At 32.0% G+C, this 19,782-nt stretch overlaps 1 protein-coding gene across 4 annotated transcripts in view; it reads left to right on the forward strand.

The window, feature by feature from the left end:
- The window catches only part of LOC118189518 (uncharacterized), a 317,844-nt gene that overhangs the window by 60,119 nt on the left and 237,943 nt on the right, over nt 1-19,782 (forward strand). For 2 of the 4 annotated variants that reach the window (XM_035360141.2, XM_035360143.2), the window contains exon 3: nt 6,252-6,449. The exons of 1 other annotated variant lie outside the window; for it this stretch is intronic. In XM_035360141.2, coding sequence (XP_035216032.2) covers nt 6,252-6,449 — 198 coding nt within the window. Of the gene's footprint in view, nt 1-6,251; nt 6,450-15,890; nt 15,939-19,782 lie in introns of those variants that run through there. One more of the 4 variants, XM_035360142.2, reaches the window with a different exon arrangement.

Below are 19,782 nucleotides of genomic sequence, written 5' to 3' on the forward strand. Positions count from 1 at the left end.
CTCCTAAATCAGATATTATTGCTTTCACTTCTACTCCAGATGACTGAATATGTCTTATAAGTGAAAAAAGAAGTTCTTTCGTCATTGGAGTGTTAAAATAAAATATATATATATATATATATATATATATATATATATATATATTGGTTGTCTCCACTGCGAAATGAGACCTCTGATTAAAACAAACTGCACTTTTTGAAAAGGACCGAGAATTTGGTCCAGTTTAGAGTCATAGCAGAGATTAGAATCTATATGCATTTTGTCAAAACTGAGAACGCATATTTTTTCTACAGAATTCAAATATTGGCCTCTTTCCTTCATTACAGCAACAACGTCACTCTGAATTCCTGGATTACATGAAAAGTTAGCACATCATCTCTTTAATGTGCTAGTGCTAGGTAAAGGAATTCCCATTTTTTCTTTCCAAAAATCGTAACTTTTAGATGACAGAGCTCTTATGACAATGCAACGTGAAATATCTTCACTAGTCCACCTGATTTTTTCCTTCTTTTCTAGCAATGCATTAATCTGCGTCTTTGTAAAAATGTGCTTTAGACGTTTTTCCAAATTCTCCGATCTGTTCTGTTTTTTTCCTAAATTTCGCTGTTTGGGATTTTAATTTCTAAATTTCCGATACAAATTTCTTTCTAGATGTCGTCCACCTTCTTTGTCGCTGAGCAAACATTCTAAAATTTTTCTTTTCTCTATTTTTCAATATTTTATTACAATTTTCTAAGGATATTATTTTGTTCTTCAAATTATCAATACATTCTTGTTTATCTTTACACTTAGGGCACTCAGGGATATTGTCACATAGGGCATTGTCACTTGTGAGTTTTATTTCAAAATCATTCACATTTGATTTATCATTTTCAGCTTCAATTTCGTTCTCGGCTTCAAAATAAATTTTCTTTGGGCTTAATTCGTGTAGTCTTTCAAAAGCACTCTGCATTAGTTTTCGTTTTAAATGTCTTCGATTTCTTGGTGTTATTTCGTTTACTGCACACGATAAATTTACTTTCGGCACAGCATTGCATTTCAACAGTTTCTTTCGCGGCAATCCAAGCAAGCGATTTCTCATGTCATCTTCATAGTCACTGCACAGAAAATGTTCGCTGCAAATTCTTGCGTTTTTCATATTAATAGAACCTTGTCTTCGACATTTATGTATCCATTCTTTCGTCAAACGCAAATTGTCCTTGGGGAAAGCATGAAATACAATATCTCTTCCTTTCGCATTTCTATAAGTGTTACGGCACGTTGCTACTGCACAAGAAGCCATATTACATAAAGGATACTTTAAATATAGAATTTAAAACAAAAACTGACTAAAACTATATATATATACAAATTATTTTAAATATTTGCATTATTGGAAAACAAATATGTATGATTAAAATTAATTTGGGATATGCGACCTCCAGAAAATCGTCTTGCAACTGAATGAAACTACAGTTTTAAACGCACGAAATCAGAGCTGGTGCAACACAGACACGTCAGATTACTTCCAGTTAACGCCCTCCATGAGGCTCGTGTGGGCGAGGAGTCGAACAAAGGAATAACCTAGCCCTTCTATGTATCCCTGGTATCATTATGAATCTGGATAATTTAAAATTTTCCAATTTAAGTCTGCTGTATTTGCAGCATTTGATTCATTTGCTGTATTTGCAGATAATAAAGTTGACTTGTTCTTTTAATGATGAATTCAATTCATCCTGCTATTCAGTTTGCTTTTGAACTTCAGACATTGAATTCCTTTCTACTGCTTGATATTTCAGTCGCATATAATTTCAGCACTATTGTGTATGGTAAATTATTAGCAGTTTATCTTTTTCCCTCATTTGATATTGTGTCTCTCTGCTAAACATAACTAGGCTTTGTATTCTTTTGTTTTCCAGGCATTGCTAAGTTGCTCTTTGATCAGGGATTCAACTGTTAAATAGCAGTAGCAATTGATAAAATTTACTCGTCGTAGGTTACAGAACTAGTGATTACTTGTCGTAATTGTTATATGATAAGAAGAAACATTTTTTTTTTTTTTTTTCATTCTCTCGACAATAAGAATTAAAAGGTGTTCTGTTCTTTGTTAGTTACGAAATTGCAAGTATTTTAGGTTAGTTTAACATTTTAAAATTCATGCAGTGTTTGTGTTTTATCTCCATCTAATATAATTTGTGGTTTAATCCTTAGAGACTGTGTTCTTGATGTAAGCTCTAGTGTTCCTTGCCAATAGGGCATAACCATATATTGTCTGAACAAGGTGAGGTTTGGAATTTCATGTCAAGGGTCACGAAATCTATATTCAAGAAAATGAAATTCATGAATCTTTTGTTGTGGATGATTGTCAGTCAATAAATCACAATTTTTAGTTCTCTGGTGCCAAACTTGTTCGAAAAATGTCTAGTTTGCAAATTAGATTTTTTGAAAGCTTTTCATTGCTATGAAATCAGTCATTTGTAGTTAATGATCCAAATTCTAACCTGTATTTAGTTTGCCTTAAAAAGTAAATGAAAATAAATAAATAATAAATTAAATGAATGCCTTTAAAGGACTTCTCAAGTTCTGAAAAGTTTTATCAGTCATTTTTCCATTAGTAGACTTAGTTGCTTCATCTTCACATTTGTTTTACAGCATTTTGGGTTTTGCTTCCTGTCATTCAGTTAAAATTTTTTCCAAGTCTCATCTGTATTTGCACATAAGCACATTTCTCTTCATCTCGTTTTCGTATTAACATCTGAAGTAGAATTTGCTGTTTGACATTTGAAGCTGAAGTACCGAACATTTTACTTATTTTATGCTAATTTTTGTTTTCTTTAGCACAATATTGGGTTGATCGTGTCAGATGGCTGCTAGAAAAATATCTAATTTTGAACTCCATTTTTATTCTTTTCACTGATCCATCTACACATTTTTCTGGTATGCTGATTTTACATTTTTGTTAATGGAAAAACAAATGAAAGGTTATTCTAGGAAATAAGAAAAAGAAAATGCTTGTTTGTAGGAAGTTAGATTTTTTAGGTTAAAAATCAGTTTTTGTTTTTGAAGCTGATGAATTGTTTGTGTAAATTAAATAGTAGTATGAATAGTGGTATATAAACCAAGTATTTTATTAAATTTTATATTCATTGCTAATGAAAATTAACATTTACAAATGATGTATAAATAAACAATTTATAAATGTTATTTCGTGGTTCAAAATCATAAACAAAGTGTTCTGAATGTGAATAAGTAATACTTCTAGGCAAACATCAGCATTAGAACTCAACCTTATGAATTGCTTATCTGTGGATTCTGTGGTTTGAGTAAAACTTTAAAATCGAGTCATAAAGGTGTTTGAAGCTGAAGCATTTATTTTATTAACCTTTAAAATGCAGATGTTGTTTGATTTCTATGATAACATATACCTTTATCTGAAACTGATCCAAATATGCCATAAATACTGAGCCATCCATTGAATGATTATTATTTTTAAGATTGATTTTGTAATTAGAATGAATTATTTTTCTTTATTGCATGTTATGTAAATTAAGTTAAATTAAGTTGCAAGTTATGTAATTAAGTTTCTAAGAGAATTTTTTATCAGAGGCAGAGTTGATATTTTAAGGTTTTTTTCTGATTTTAATGCATTTCCCCCCTAAACTGTTAGCACATATTTAATTTGGTATATTGTGTAAGCATTTATTTGTTGGAGTTTTTTCATAAGTAATGTACTCTGGTGTGCAAAAATTAAGGACAAGGCTTTTTTCCAATGTAACGTTGCGCAAAAGCTTTCCAAATCAACACAAATAATACCATAAGATCCCTCAGACATAAGAGCATAGATAATGTAAGTAAAACTTTCCAAAAATGAAATCGGAAAGATAAAAAGGAACTTTATTTAAAAAGTAGGATGGAGCATAATGCGACAGAAGGCTGAAACATCCAGCCTGTAGTAGAGGATATGATCACCTCTGACTGCTGTGTAGGTTTCCCATCGTTTGTGTATGTTGAGTATGGGGTTGTCAATGAGTTGTTGAAGCACTGCTGCCCATTTCTCTTGTAGCACCAATTGCAGCTCCGCAATGGTTACTGTCGATAAGTTATGTGCTGCCACATGTGTTCCTAGAATGTCCCATACATGCTAGATTTGGATCAGGATTCCCCTAGCAAGTTTAGATCCGGAGACCTTGCCGCCCAATCCATGCGTTTAATATCCTCATTTTTCAACAGCAACTGTGCAATGATGTAAAGCATTGTTGTCCATGAAGAGGAACTGAGGACCTATAGCACATCTGAAAAGACACACATAAGGAAGGAGAATCTTGTTAAAATAGTGGGCCCCTGTGACTGAACCTTCTTGGAAGATGTGAAGTTCGGTACAGATACCAAGCACGATGCTTCCCCAAACGAGAACTCCATAACTTTCAAACCGGTACCTTTTGGATGATGTTGAAGGAGTTATTGTGTGTTCCCTGCTCTCTCCAGATGTGCATGCATCTATAATCGCTACTCAGACTAAATCTGATCTCACCCATAAAGGGTATTCAATGCCATTGATTATCTATCCAATTTTGGTGTTCTCTGCACTGCAGAAAACACATTCTCCTATGAACTAGATGTGTAACATGTATACGAGCCAGTTTTCCTTAGAAAGTCCTCCACAAAGGCATCCCTCCCTTTAGGCAGATAGCCCTCATGTGCTTTGCCATAATTGAATAATCCAATCCAATCCAATCCATCCTATGAACAGGTGTTAATGGTGTACAATGTACAGGTCGTCATGCAAACAGACGACCACTGTGCGGCCTCTTGGCCATGGTAAAATACGAAATCGGTTGTCCAATCACCTGTTCTGTGTGTCTGGAGATTTCTCCTGCCGTCTGCTGCCTGTTCCTTTTTGCCTGTAGGGAAATATACCGGTCTTCCGCTGCCATGTTCAGTCATGGATGACCACTGCTGAACTGTCAAAAGGCTGTTCCTGTAGTTTGAAATGCTCTCCAAAGTTGTGAAATGATGCTGTGTACAATCCGGAATTCTGCAGCCACACTTGTCACTCTTTGACCTTAGTTAAAATCAGCCAGATGTCATCTAACAGATTGATTGGTCAACATTTCACACTGAGGCAGCAACTTAGCATTGTTTAAACTGATATACGCAATGCAATAGCTTTCTAGAAATGCCAAGCTCGTACCACCAGCCAACTTTATACCACTCTGACACTTCCCCATTATGTCTATCTGCATATATATGAGCATGTGCTACCGTATCTGATTCTAGTTGATCTCCTGGTTGGTCTTTCAGTCTTCTCTGCCTCTTTGTTCAGCTGATAAGCTGAGTTTTCACATTTGTTCTTGATTTTTGCACATGAGTGTATTGATTTTTAATCTTTGAATAGCATTTCTTGCCTCATTTTGTTAAATTACAGCTTGGTGTTTTAATCTTTAACCCTTTGACTGCAAATAGTAACCTGTATTGTAAATCTTGGTCATGTGCAAGCAGCTTTTAAAGGTACCTGATGCCTAACTCTCGTATACGAAAAGTCTTTTGGCATTTTTTCACTTATTACCTGAATTATTGCAATAAATGTTCTAAGATTGTTGGCTTTATATTCAGTGTACTTTTATTCCCCAGAAGTAAATGGAAGCTTTTGTATCTCGTAGATGGGCAACAATGTATGCTTATTATAGTTGGGTACATTTTTATACTTTAGCTCCAAGACTTCTTTCAGATGTTAAAAAAATGAAATATAATTAGTAAAGTGTTTTTCATTAAAACTTGTTTTAAAATGTGTCAGGAGAAAATTGCTGATATACTTCTTTATGTTAACAGTATATAGTTTCATAAGAAATGTTTTATGCTATTATATTATTTTTAAGTAATTACAGGTCATAAATAAAAAAATTCTGTTATTAATAAAGTTAATTTTAATGTACTTTGTGGTGATTACTTAAGTTCCTCTCTTACAATGGAAGTTTTCTTAGAGAATATGTAAATTTAACATTTTATTTGTTAATCGTAAATGAATCTCTTATGTGAATGACTTACTTGTATTTTATTCTACTGTATTAAACAATCTACTAATTCAAGCAGTTTTGTTAAAATGCAGGCAAACACTTCAGTACAGTTAAAATAGCTTTCAATGAATTATTTTCTCTGCTGGAATATATATGTTCATGCCTTTTTATAGCCTGTCTTAGAACAGGTGAAAAAACAAGATTTCCTATCTAAGTATTTGTATTTTGGAAAGTTCAATAAAATATTACTTTGGGTAGGTTGATGAAGGGACAAGAAGCCTGATGTTTAAATTACGTCAAACTTGGAATAATATTTTGCCCAACAAAACTCTGTATGGCTTAGATGTTCAAATCCGGAAACTGGATCCAGCATGGCCAGTTACTGCAAAACCAGTAATTAAACCTGTTCAAGGTATTCATATTAATCCAAGATTTCTGGGTGGAACTACATCTGTGGTATGTATCAAAATAATTTTAACATTATCAAAAATTTTTTTAACAGTTCTTACAGTTTTATCTACTTTTTAATGTTCTGAGAAGGAGAAAATATATTTTCACTTTAATAAATTATTATTATTATTTTTTGACTTTTTAAATTTCTAGTGTTTCATATATGAATCTTCATTACTTGCTAACTGAAATTCTGATATGTCTTTAAGCATGGTTATGTTGTAGAAACATAATCTTTTCCCTTAAATTCTGAATACATTATTTGGTGTATGGAGTATGTGTTATAGTTCTGTGTTGTTATGTTTTCTGATAATTTCAAGTGTATTAGTCTGATAATGAAAAAGTAATGAGGTTATTTCATACCTTGAGAAATTTATTATATATATAAAACATATATATTTAGAACTACGAAAAAGCATATTTTGAATTTACATTGGATTAAAGGCTCACGCTGCTCATTATGGGAATGAGAGAGCGGATGCTTTAGCGAAAGAAGCCTCCCTGGGCGTTTGAACCAAAAAGGTTTTTATTCAAGAATCGAAAAAGTAGATATGTACTACGAGGGCAATTCCAAAAAACAAAAGGTCTCCTATATTTTTAGATATACAAAGAACCGCTTATTTTCTATAATTGCTACATCACTTTAAAGATTGAAGAATGCTTTATTTTTCAACATAATCGCCATTTCGGTCGATGCATTTTTGTAGACGCTGTGGCAGTTTTACAATGCCCATGTCATACCAGCTTGCCACCATGCCCTTCAGGAAGTGTTGAGGAGCTTCAGGAACATCCAGATGATCCTCCGATCTTTACGCATTTTACGAACTGAACAATCACGAAACTCAACGAATACGAACTTAACAATCACGAAAGTTGAGTTACTCAACTTTCGCGATTGTCTCGTCGGCAATTGACGGCCTCCCGCTCCTTTCTTCGTCATGAATTTCAGTGTGACCGGCTGGAAACTCTCTACACCACTTGCGAACGTTTTTGACATCCATGTATGACTGTCCATACACTTCCGTCAATAGGCGGTAAATTTCAACCGGTTTAACGCCTTTTGCGTTCAAAATCGAATAACTGGCCGCACTTCGCACCTGGCAGTAACGTTTATCGGGAGCTCCATTTCGAATGGCTGCCAAGCCAAGACTGAGCGTCCGAGCGAAGCGCCTGCGTGCTTATGTGGTAGAGGAAAAGGCACCACTCACAACAGTGTTGCCAACAACCGTATTAAAACTTTCTCTACGTTTCTCACGTTTTTTTGGGATTGCCCTCGTATAATATATGACAAACTTATTAGAGACTGGAAAAATTTATGGGATCTCTCTGAAAGAAACAAAAACTATCTAAAATGTTTAAAAATTAGCAAAAAAAAAAAAAAAAAAAGGGAATTTTAGGAAATGCAGATGTCAATTAAATTCTCACTGCGCATGGAAGGTTCCCTGCTTACTTAAAAAGGTTCCACGTCCAGGTAAATGATATATGTAAAGTTTGTAATAAGTTCGGTGATTCAAAGCATTTCGTTGAGGCCTGTTGCCTGACTAGAAGTGTGAGAGAAAAATATAAATTTACGAAGTTTGAGGATTTATTTAGTAACTATAAATTGTTTAGAAAATTTGCAAGAGATATTATGCAAACTGTGAATGAAAATAAGAAGAATATTGGTATCGAGATATAACAAAGCAGAAAATCATACTGAAAACAGAAATAATTAAGGTAACTTATAAATTTAAGATGGATTTTGATAATATAAAGAAGATTTGAATAATAATAACTAATTGAAAGTAAAACTAATAAAGATTTTAAAGATTTTAGGAAAACACACAGAAATGGAAACGACACATTTATATACTATTTCACCGAGAGTGTTTGGAATGTATATATCTACTTTACGGGTTTTTTTTTTTTTTTTTTTTTTTTTTAATGCCTTTGTGGCTTGGCTTGTTCCCCTCATAGCCATATGGCAGGTTTCGCCTGCTAGGTGGGCTGGGGGGCCAGTGTTTAGAACTAACTAACTATAACTAACCTTGAGAAATTTATTATATTATAAATTTCAAATGAAATTCAGCTGACAAATCTATTTTCTCGGAAGGTAACATTATATTAATACAAACTTTGCAAGATGTTGTGTAAAGTTTTATCAGTATGTGTTAAATTTCGTTGAATTAATTCTCAGCGAATTTTATTTTCTTTTAAATGAATTCAAAATGAACTCTGAGGCCATTGAAATGCCAAAAAAAAAAAAAAAAAAGTACTAAAATAGCTCCAAGCCAATGAGCTGCAGAACATTGTTGTTGGTATTTTAAAAATGGCAATTTGTTCTGTTCATATGATAAATCAAGATTTCTTGAAAGCTGGAAGGAAGAAAGAGGAATCTGCAATACACCTTTCCTTGTTCAAAAATCAGCTTCATTTAATGGGAAGGAATTTTAAGTACTGGTAGTCAGACTGATTTCTGTACAAAGAGAAGTATTTCACTTGCAGCAGTTTTCAGAGAAGGAATATTGTAACATTAGCTTTCATTTTTTTTGCAAAGACCACTGCTGTGCCTGTGAATATGAGGGAGTGAAACACATGGTACTGGCAAGAGTGTTTATTGAATAAAAGCTTAGCCGAAGCAGAATGTTTCGTTGAAAGAGCAGAATGTTTTATCAACGCTGTCACTTTGTTGGTCATCCTGAAGTCTTATCTGTAGTAGTTTTGTTGATCATTCTGAAGTCTTATTTATCTTATCTGTAGTCAGTTTTGCTGAAATGATTTTAATGGGTAAATCTCTCAGGAATTGTATAGTTTTCATGAGAGGTAACAAAACTTGATTTTAAGACATTATTTTGCACTCTAATTTTAAATTAAAATTTCTGAAAGAATGATTTTCTATATTGCAGTGATGTGGACTCAGTATCTTGAAGTTTTGAGACATAATACAATCTTAAAGAATAGTTGCAATTTTGAAATCGCTGAGAAGCAACCTTAAAAACAGTTGGGCTTCATAATAAAAATGACCATTCATTATTGCCAAATGCTTACACTGCTTACATGAAGGAATTATAAGTACACCTGTTATGAATCCTCAGTTGGTACAACAAATGAGACAAAATCTTACTATTCCAAGGATATTTGACTGAACTACAAAAAATAAAATGATTACCATATCAGCACCAAATATAATTGTATTGACCAACTCAGAAGTAGTCAAAACTCATCATAATACAGGATAGTTATAATTAAAGTTCCACTTTCAAATGCTCATAAAAGGAAAGCTATTGTACCAAATGTTATGAAACTTGGTAATCATGTAAAGGAGGTCATGGGAATTTATTTCTGGTGGAAAAAGAAAGTTAAAAAACTTGCCACGAGGGGGGAGCTGTATGCAATATTGTTAAACATAATCTAACTTAACTTTTTGTTACACAGGTTTAACATAAGAAACATTGACCTAAACAAAGTAATTATTTAAAGACGATAAAAGTCGAGTGCACCATCTGTGTAATGGAGAAATTCATCTGTGAAAACCACAAATTGGCAATTAGAAAATGTGGGATCGCAAATCACTTAAAAAAGTGTGCACACACCGGAAATTGTTTTCTTGCAGATCGCTAGTTTGTGATTTTTGAAGCCTGAACTCGGCCCCACGACATGAAGATATTGGCTTAAAACTTTTTAATTGTTTCTAAATGAAACTGTTTGTGGGGTAAGGCAAAACCGTAGTGGCTTGTAATTGGTATAAGGAAAAAAACAAAGATTTATTCAAAGAATCTAAACAATTTGACATAATTGAAGGATGAGATACACCGACATGTCCATAACTTTCCTCCTGATATGCTAAGGGCTGCTGTTAAGAATGCAGTAATACGATTAAACTTGCTTTCGGAAAATGGTGTACGCTATATTGGACATACTTTGTAACACGTTTCAGAAATGATTAAACACATTTTAAACGTTAATGTAAGTTCCCATGACCTCCTTTACAAGATGACCAAGTTTGATAACATTTTGTCCAGTAATTTTCCTTTTATGACCATTTCAGTGTAGAACTTTAATTATAACAACCCTGTATTTTTAAAAGCAGATTGGATTCCAAAGATAGAAACTGTTGCCAAAACGATAATACAGTAATATGCAAAGAAAACATTTATAATTATTAAAGTATTTGTGAGTTACTTTCAAACTATTTATTTACATTTTATGCCATTACATTCACTCCCCTTCCATTAACGAAAGTTACGTTAGAAAGATTGAAACAAATAATGATGCTTATCATCAAAATAATAACAAAATTAATGTATAAATAAAATATAAGTTTTTAATCGCAACAACGTCTTAAGAATTCTAGCAGTTCGGGATTGTCTTAAATATGATTTGATTTTAGATTTAGCCACAGTTATTTTGGTTTGAATTTCAATTGGTGTAGGTGCATTGTTTAGACAATTTGGAGTCATGGGTTTCTCTTGTTGAGGATTTGTAGTGGTTGAACATATGCTGGCTTCAAGCTGTCTATCGATACATTTACTTCTTTATTCTTTATCCTGAGAGTAAAATATTTTAATGAACGATTGATAACCAAATACGAACCTTCATATGGGGGTTTGAGTTGCTTCTGAACTCATTACATTATGTACAAATAATTTAGGGATACCTTTCTGTTGTATTTCCTTTGGCTGAATTAATTCCATGTATTTTTGTAATTTATGTGTAAAAGTTCCATTTGGTGAGTGACATATTTTTTCTTCAAAGAATTCTCCACGAAGTTTAATATTTTCTTCATATACCATTTTCACTGTTGTATAGCTAGTATTGTTATGGACTATCTATCGTTTGTAGGCCTAAAAGAACCGCTGGTAATGTTTCACTCCAAGTTGTATTGTTATGGGCTCTTAAAGCAGGCTTAATTGATCTGTGGAGCCGTTCTACCTTGTTGTTGCACAGCGGGTGATAGGCTGTAGTGTGTGAAAGCTTAATGACACAGATTCTTGACAGGGTTTGAATATTTCAGATGAAAATCGAGTTACTTGATCAGTTATTAGATGCAAGGGTATTCCAAATCTTGCTATCCAATCGCTATAGAAAGCTGTTGCTACAGTTTCTGCCGAGATGTTTTTGAGCGGAATAGCTCCTATCCAATTTGTGTATCTATCTACACATGCTAGACAGCAGGTGTTACCATTTGATAGTGATAATGGACCAAGAAGAACAATGTTTACTTTTCGAAATCTTTCTGATGGCTTTTGATGTTCGCCAATTATTTATTTCGTTTGCTAGGATATTTTAGATTTTCCACATGGAATACAGGATTTTGCCCATTGCTGAACATCTTTTTTTTTGATATTTGACCAAATAAATTTTGAAGAGATTAATTTTATTGTTGATTTGATTCTAGGATGGGATAATCCATGAAACTGATGAAATATTTTCATAGGATAACTCTCGGGTATAACATGCTGTATTGAAGTATCACATCAAATTTTTTTTTTCCAGATGGAAGGGAAAAACTATTTAAAAGTGAAATTTATAGATTTCTGCAATGTCTTAAATTCATCATCTCGCTCTTGTTCTTCAGCAATATCAACATAATTGGGAAGACTCAGATAACCGGCACTTGGCGCAATTTTTTCCACCATCTTGAATCGGCAAAAGTCTTCAAATCCTCGGAAGGATTTTTTTGAGACCAAGAGGGAAATGACGTCAAAAGACGCTTTCCAAAATTTCCCTCTTGAGCCTGATATAGGGGATAAACCCGTGCTAGGCGAAAATTGCCTGAGGCTAAATGCAGTAATGCATTTGCGTTAATAAAGGTAAACAATGCACATAGAACTAATTTAGTTATTGATGTGGTTAAGTTAATGTACATACTTTTTATCACCTTAGTATTTTAGATTATGATATATATAACTCTAACATTATTACCGTTTATACTTCTCTTTTTAATTCTGACCATTAATTTCTACAATTATCCATAATAATAGTATTCATCATCTCGCTCTTGTTTGAAAATATGGTCTTCATATAAATGCAGTAAAGATCATGCAAATGGAGTATTTATCACGCAAGTAACGTTAAAAATTTTAAAAGGTCAAATATACGTGAATATACTATTCTTTAAAAAATAAAACTTTCATTTCACACATTACATTTTATGTTGATGAACTAAATCGATTGTTATAGATTTATTTTTACTCTCTATATTAAAATAACCTTATGTCAGCATTTTATATAAAATTATCCATTCACATTATATTACAAATAAAATAAATTAGATAAATCAAATAAAATATTAAATTAAATGTATTACTTTTAAATTAAAAATTATGTTAAATTTAAGCTAAAAATATATCAAACTAAAACACTGGTAATGTACAGGAATAAAGGTTTAGTACAGTCAAAAGTCGTTAATTCGGACACCCATAATCCGGAATGATCTATAATCCGGACCTCAAAGCTTCAAACTTTCTGCGCATGCGTCGATTTGACGCATGCACATAAGGCCTTTACGGCTGAGAATATGCTTCTGTGCGTGCGCAAAATACGTTTACGAGTGCGCGTTTAATGTATAACGGATGGTAAAAGCTAAGCTAAAATTATTTAATTATCTATTTCAGTTAATGTTGCAGATTGCGTTGATCCTTAATCTTTGAACTGGATCCAGCTTATTATTTTTTTGCAGACTGTTAGAGCAATTTTATAAAAGTAAGCTTGAACTTTCGATTATGTCAAATAGAATTTCTGATATATATTTATTAATATGTAAATGATCTACAAAGCAAAAGTATGTTTTGAAGTTCATTAAACAAAAAGTGGAATTGCTACAAAAAATGGATAAAGGCATATCCTTTGTTTGTCTAAACTTTAACATTTGTTTATCTAAACTTTGTTTATCTTTAACGCCGCCGCGCCGCGCAATGAATTGGAAGTTGATCTGTCAGCACTATCTTTATCTTCAGGGCAGATGTTTTTATTTTATTTGGCTTATAATTCCTTATTAAATGTAGTATTTCATCTCGATGTACCCCATCTTTGATATGATTTAAATCAAATTCCTTGTCATTATAATTCGCTTCCGATAGCGAAGAAAGTAACAGAGGTTAGTGGAAACGAAAAAATTTCAATTGACAAATTAGTCAGTATTCTCGACACAGCAATTATAGGACTTGAACAGCGGAACTTTGTAAATGAACAAGAAATTATGTCTGTTTAAAGAATTAAAGAGAATGTATTATCACATAAAAAACGAAGCAACTTAAACAACTTACATTGAAAGAAATGTTAATAAAGTAAACAAATAAATATTAAGCTTTTTTTTTTTTTTTTTTTTTTTTTTTTGTAAATTTTGATACCCTTTAGATCACAATTGTTCTTTATTTCATAAATTACGGTTTCATATTTTTAATTTTATAATTTCTGCATGCCATCTTACCAGATTTAAACTGATGATCTATAATCCGGAAAAATCGATAATCCGGAATCGCCGAAGTCCCGACGAGTCCAGATTAACGACTTTTGACTGTAGTAGACAGAAGAAAATGCAGAAATAAATATTAATAACTACTTAAATATGAAGAAATTACAAATATTCCTAAGTTACAGAAATAAAATTTTAATATAAATAAAAAATAGTAATTCAAGTATGCAAATATCAATAGATGGAAGTAGATAAAAATTTAATCAAAAAAATACTTGCTTTGGCAGGTGTTTCCTTTTGAAGTGTTACACACACAGAGCACTGAACCAAAATAAATGTAGGTTCAGAGTTCATGGGGTTTTGCGCCTATGTCATTCCGCGAAAAATCTATTCCCAGTTAATAATCGATATTTCGTAGAAAAATTTGTTTGATCAAAATTACTAACATAATCAGTAAAAATGTATATAAATGTATTATATATTTTTATTTGTTAACATAATTTTGCATTAATAAGTAACAGATATTTTTTTGATAATAAAAGTTTTTGCAAAAATTAAATTTTATAGATGACTGTGCAATAAAAGTGTTCCTTTTTTTAATATGTGTGTCTTTAATGTTGTTTATAAATCATCTGAATGAAAAGGTAGTTATCTGAATTTTATAACTAAATCGGCAATAAACTGGATTCCACAAAGCAAATAGTACTGTGCAGCATAACCGTAACTGTTCATTGAAATAATCTTGACTTAAAACATAGCAAGTGTAAAATAAGACATCTGTCTCTTTAAAAAAAAAAAAAAAAAAAAAAAAAAAAAATATCCCGTTTTTTTTTTTTTAAACAGGTTTTCAAAAACCAGCTTCTTTTCAATTTATTAGCACGGTAGCAGAATTTTTTCCCCTTCGTCTTAAAATACGAAAATAGTTTTCATGTAGGTAAACAAAGAAATGTAATACTAATTCAGAAGACAAACAACAAAAATCAGCGTTATATTTACAAAATTTGTAAATATAATTTTGTAAATATAACGCTGATTTTTGTTGTTTGTCTTCTGAATTAGTATTTATTCGGCATGTTATTGTGTCTTAATTAAAGAAATGTAATCCTGAATTGCATAACTGCAATTAAACAAGATTTCTAACAATATATTTCGGTTATGTATTTGTTGCAAATATGGTGATGCAAAAATTTCAATATTTATATTCATTGCCATTAAAAACTAACATGAGTAACAACACAGCAGAAAAATCTATGAAGATAAATCTTATTCAAAGATTTGATGATAGAAATTTAATTAACTTTTATGTGTTTATCTGTGAAAGAATTTTGCTCATGTTTTGTATAATAATTTAAATTTTTTACTGATACTCCGAACTCCCCAAAATTCTTTATGTAAAAAAATCAGTGAAATATACTTGACATACAAAAGTAGCAGAATATTGTTTCTTTAATATTTTACATTAACTTATTAGCATTTAATATTTTACATTAATTTATAAGCATTTTATTTCAATATAAACTTGATTAGGAGGGACTAAAAAATTGCTTGTATGATACAGAGTGTCTGTCAGCGAGATAGCGGTAAAACTGTTGCACACTGGTAGTTCGTCTTGGAGTTCAACTGACGGATTTCCACCATCTTAAGCAAATAACCTGCAAGTGCTTTTCTTATTCTAAATAATTCGTGTTAGGAGAACAATTATTTTATTTAGAAAGTAATTCCTGTTTAATTCCTGTTTGTTAAGGCTAGATAAATAACACCCATATACTTAAATATTAAGTAAATAATTGAAAAAATGTGCCCATGCGAATGATAATTTAGAGAAAGACCACATGTTATCTGCTTTGTTGTAATTATAAGGGTAATTAATTTATAAGGTCATTAAGTTATTTAGAAAATAATTTATAAGGTAATTAAATGGCAACTGGGAGCCCATTATTAATTATTAATATTATTTAAATAATTATGAATTAATTTTGTAATACTTAATTATTTAATTTTTAAATAATTAATAATTTTAATAATAATTTTATTTTCTAAAATTTTTTTAGTATAGTGGAAATAGCAAATGGTTTATGGCAACTTGAAGCCCATCTCCGGTAATTAAATAATTATGATTTTAATAGTATTTAGATGTCTAATAGATTTTAATAGTGTAATAAATAGTAATATTTTGTTCTAATAAAATAATTAAATAGCGAATGATCATACGGAACAACAAACACCATATGAGCGTATGCACCACATCTGCTGACAAAGTTACGTGATCAGCACGACGATTCATCTGCAAAGTCACATGACAGCCAAAGTAAAGTATTTACATATAGAAATTTTCACTTTCTCCCTAGCGTAGTGAAGATCTAATCTAGCAACCTAAACTACTGTCCTTCCACTGTATGGGGCGTATTGCCCAAGTTGCCGAACGCGATTTCAGGAAGTTCGCCAAGTGCCAGTTATCTGAGTATCCCCACATAATTAATTAAGGGATTTCTTCGATTCTGATAATGTAATCGCTACTATGTTGTTCTCTCCTGTAATGTACCTAATATTTGTTGTAAATTCTGAAGTGTATTGGTGTTTCTAATTTGTCTTATAGATGCTGTATCTAGTTTTGGGGAAAATGCATAGATTAAAGGCTTGTTGTCAGTGTACACTATGAATTTTTCATTATTCTAACATATATTTGAAATATATAATGAAAAGATAAATTGTAAGAAGTTCACGATCATTTGTATTGTAATTTTGCTGTGTAATGTTAAGCTTCTTGGGGAAAAAATCCAATTGGTTTCCAACTACCATTTTCAAATTGTTGTGAAACTGAATCGATTGCAGAATCCGAAGAATCTGCGCACAATGAAAAAGATAAATCAGGGTTGGTTTGAGAGAGAGGAGCAACATTTGCTATAGGTTGTTTACAGTTTTCAAATTTCTCAATGGCCTCATCCATCCAAGTTATTTTCCGATTATCTCTTTTCTTTGTGCCTTTTAGGTAGTCATGTAAAACAGCTTGATTACTAGCAGTGTTTTTCAAAAAACGACGATAGAAATTAGCATTCCGAGAAAGGTTCGTAGTTGATGAACAGTGTCAGGCAATTTAACCGCTGCGTTCATTTGTCTCGAAAACCACGATGCAGCGCTCTCGCGCTGTGAGTTTTAGTGTGTCTTTGTTGCTCCGTGGGTGTGAACATACGTAGTCTGACCTCACGCGTACTTTGTAACACGAGTGCATTCTAAAATAACCAACTACATCACGGTGTTTGAGATAAATTAACACAGCTCTTTTGTGCCGCGTAGCAGTAAAAACGGTTAATATAAAAATAGCTCTAACCTTGTCAGAAAGAGGTTTTGATCCCTCGGGTGTAATTAGAAAGCCTAAAAATTCCAATTCATTAACTCCAAAAACATATCTAGAAATATTAAATCTCGATCCATATTTTTGCAATCTATCAAAAACTTATTTTAAATGCTTTTCGTGTTCCTCTACATTATTTGATGCAATCAAAACATCATCTAAATATGGAAAAGCAAAATATAGTCCTCTAAATATCTCATTAACAAACCTCTGAAAGGTAGAAGGTATATTATTATGAGGGTACACTTTTAGCTTTTAGAAACTATTTATTTACAATCTTAGAATGTATAATCACAGAGAACTGCAATACCAGCATAGTTCTATTTTTATATCTGAATTCAAAATGTTGCCAATTACAAGTTACTAAATATTAAATGTTACCATTTACAAATTATTAAATATTACATCTTCCGTTTTTTTAAAGATTTCAAAAGTTTTCACAGTCTAAAATCAGTCCAAATACCTGGCCGGCTTTCTAATCACTCTCCCACTTCTAGTTCTTAGCTCACCATTCCTTGTTTCTGAGTTAGCAGAGTTTGGTAGTTGATCTTCTAAACTTTGCCCTTGAGAATATCTGGAATCATATCCTTTTACATCTGTTTTCTGTATATTAACTCCTTGTTCTGTTCCTCTGATATTCTCATCAACAGCTGAACTGTTTTCTCTAATATCTTTTCTATTTCTTCTCAATACTGATCCACCTGATCTAAGTATATATGATCTAGGCGTCTTATGCACTTCTTCTACAACTGCTGGTTTCCTGCGATTATCTTGATATACCCGAACACAATCTCCTTTATTTAGCGATGGTAATGTTTTTGTATGACGATCATAATATGACTTCTGTTTAGTTCTTTCTTGGTTGATTTTTTCTTTTACATTTTTCACAACTTGAGGTTTAAGTAATTCTTCAGATGTAGGAAGAATCGTTCTTGTTCTTCTACTCATAAGTCATTGAGCTGGTGAACCTAGCGTCTCATTAGTTGGAGTGTTCCTATGAGCTAACAATGCTAAATAAGGATCAGCATGATCTGCTTGAGCTTTCTTTAACAATTTCTTCGCTGTTTGTACTGAACGCTCTGCTAATCCGTTCGACTGTCGATGGTATGGACTGCTTGTTATATGTTTAAATTGGTATTTCTTTGCAAATTCTGCACTTGCAAACTGAGGTCCATTATCAGATATCACTATCAATGGTATACCGTATCTTGCAAAATGAGATTTGATGTAACTGATCACTGTCTGACTTCGAGTATCTGGTAGTTTGGAGATTTCAAAAAAGTTGGAATAGTAATCTACAATTAATAAATATACATCTTTGTTAATCTCAGATAAATCTGTCACAACTTTATACCAAGGTAAATTGCAAATTTCATGTGGTATCATAGGCTCTCTTATATTTTCTTTATGGTATTCATTACATATAGAACATTTTGAAATTTTATCTTCTATCTGCTTGTTCATAAGTGACCAAAGCAAAACATCTCTAGCTCTTTTCTTACATTTTTCTATACCAAAATGACCCTCATGAATTAAATTTAACATTTCCTTTTGCATAGATAAAGGAATAATTACCCTTCCTCCTTTGAAAAATAAGTCATTTTCCATTGTCAACTCATCTCTGTAGTCCCAAAATACTTTGACTTGAGATTCTACCTGATGTTTCCTTTCTGGCCAACCTCTCAGAATATATTTCTTTAAGCACTGTAGTGTAGCATCACATTCACTTTCTTTCTTCAATTCATAAATTTTGTTATCAGATGCTGGAATCAGTGTACAAATTTCTGCATCTTCATCATTATCTTCTTCTGTTGTATTCAAATATGCTCTACTCAAAGTGTCTGCTATTAATAAGTCTTCCCTCTTTTTGTATCGTACATCTAGATCATATTTTTGTAAATTTAACAGCATTCTTTGCAATCGCTGTGGTGCTTTAAAAAGAGGTTTCTTAGTTATGCTTTCGAATGGTCGATGACCAGTTTCAACTGTAATACATTTGCCATATATATATTGATGAAATTTAGAACATCCAAAAGTAATAGCTAAAAGCTCTTTTTCTATCTGAGATAATTTTTCTGACTTTTTGTTAGAGCTCTGGAAGCATAAGCAATTGGTTGGTTTTCTTGTAGTAAAATAGCACCTAATCCTTCAGAACTTGCATCTACTGAAAGAGTTACATACTTATTAACATCATAGAATTTTAATACAGGTGCTTTTGCAGTCAATTCTTTTAAGTGTTTCGAAAGCTTTTTGATGCTTTTCAGTCCAGTGCCAGAGAACATTTTTCTCAAGTAACTGTCTTAATGATGCAGTAATAGTAGTTAAGTTAGGAATAAATTTGTCTAAAAAATTAATCATTCCCAAAAATCTTTGTACCGAAGGCACATCTGTAGGTTCTGGCATTTTAACGATTGCTTCCACTTTAGATAAATCAGGTTTTAGTCCATTTTCACTTAACTCGTGCCCTATATAATTCACACGATTAACTTTTATTTTACATTCAGCCTTATTGAACTTCAAATTATTTTCTTGTGCTCTCTGGAGTACTTTTTAAGTCATAGCTCATGTTCCTTTTCATTAGATCCCCATAT

The sequence above is a fragment of the Stegodyphus dumicola genome, chromosome X2 (assembly GCF_044657685.1).
Source record: "Stegodyphus dumicola isolate Sdum_Otavi_A_Nest chromosome X2, ASM4465768v1".
Classification (NCBI taxonomy): domain Eukaryota; kingdom Metazoa; phylum Arthropoda; class Arachnida; order Araneae; family Eresidae; genus Stegodyphus; species Stegodyphus dumicola.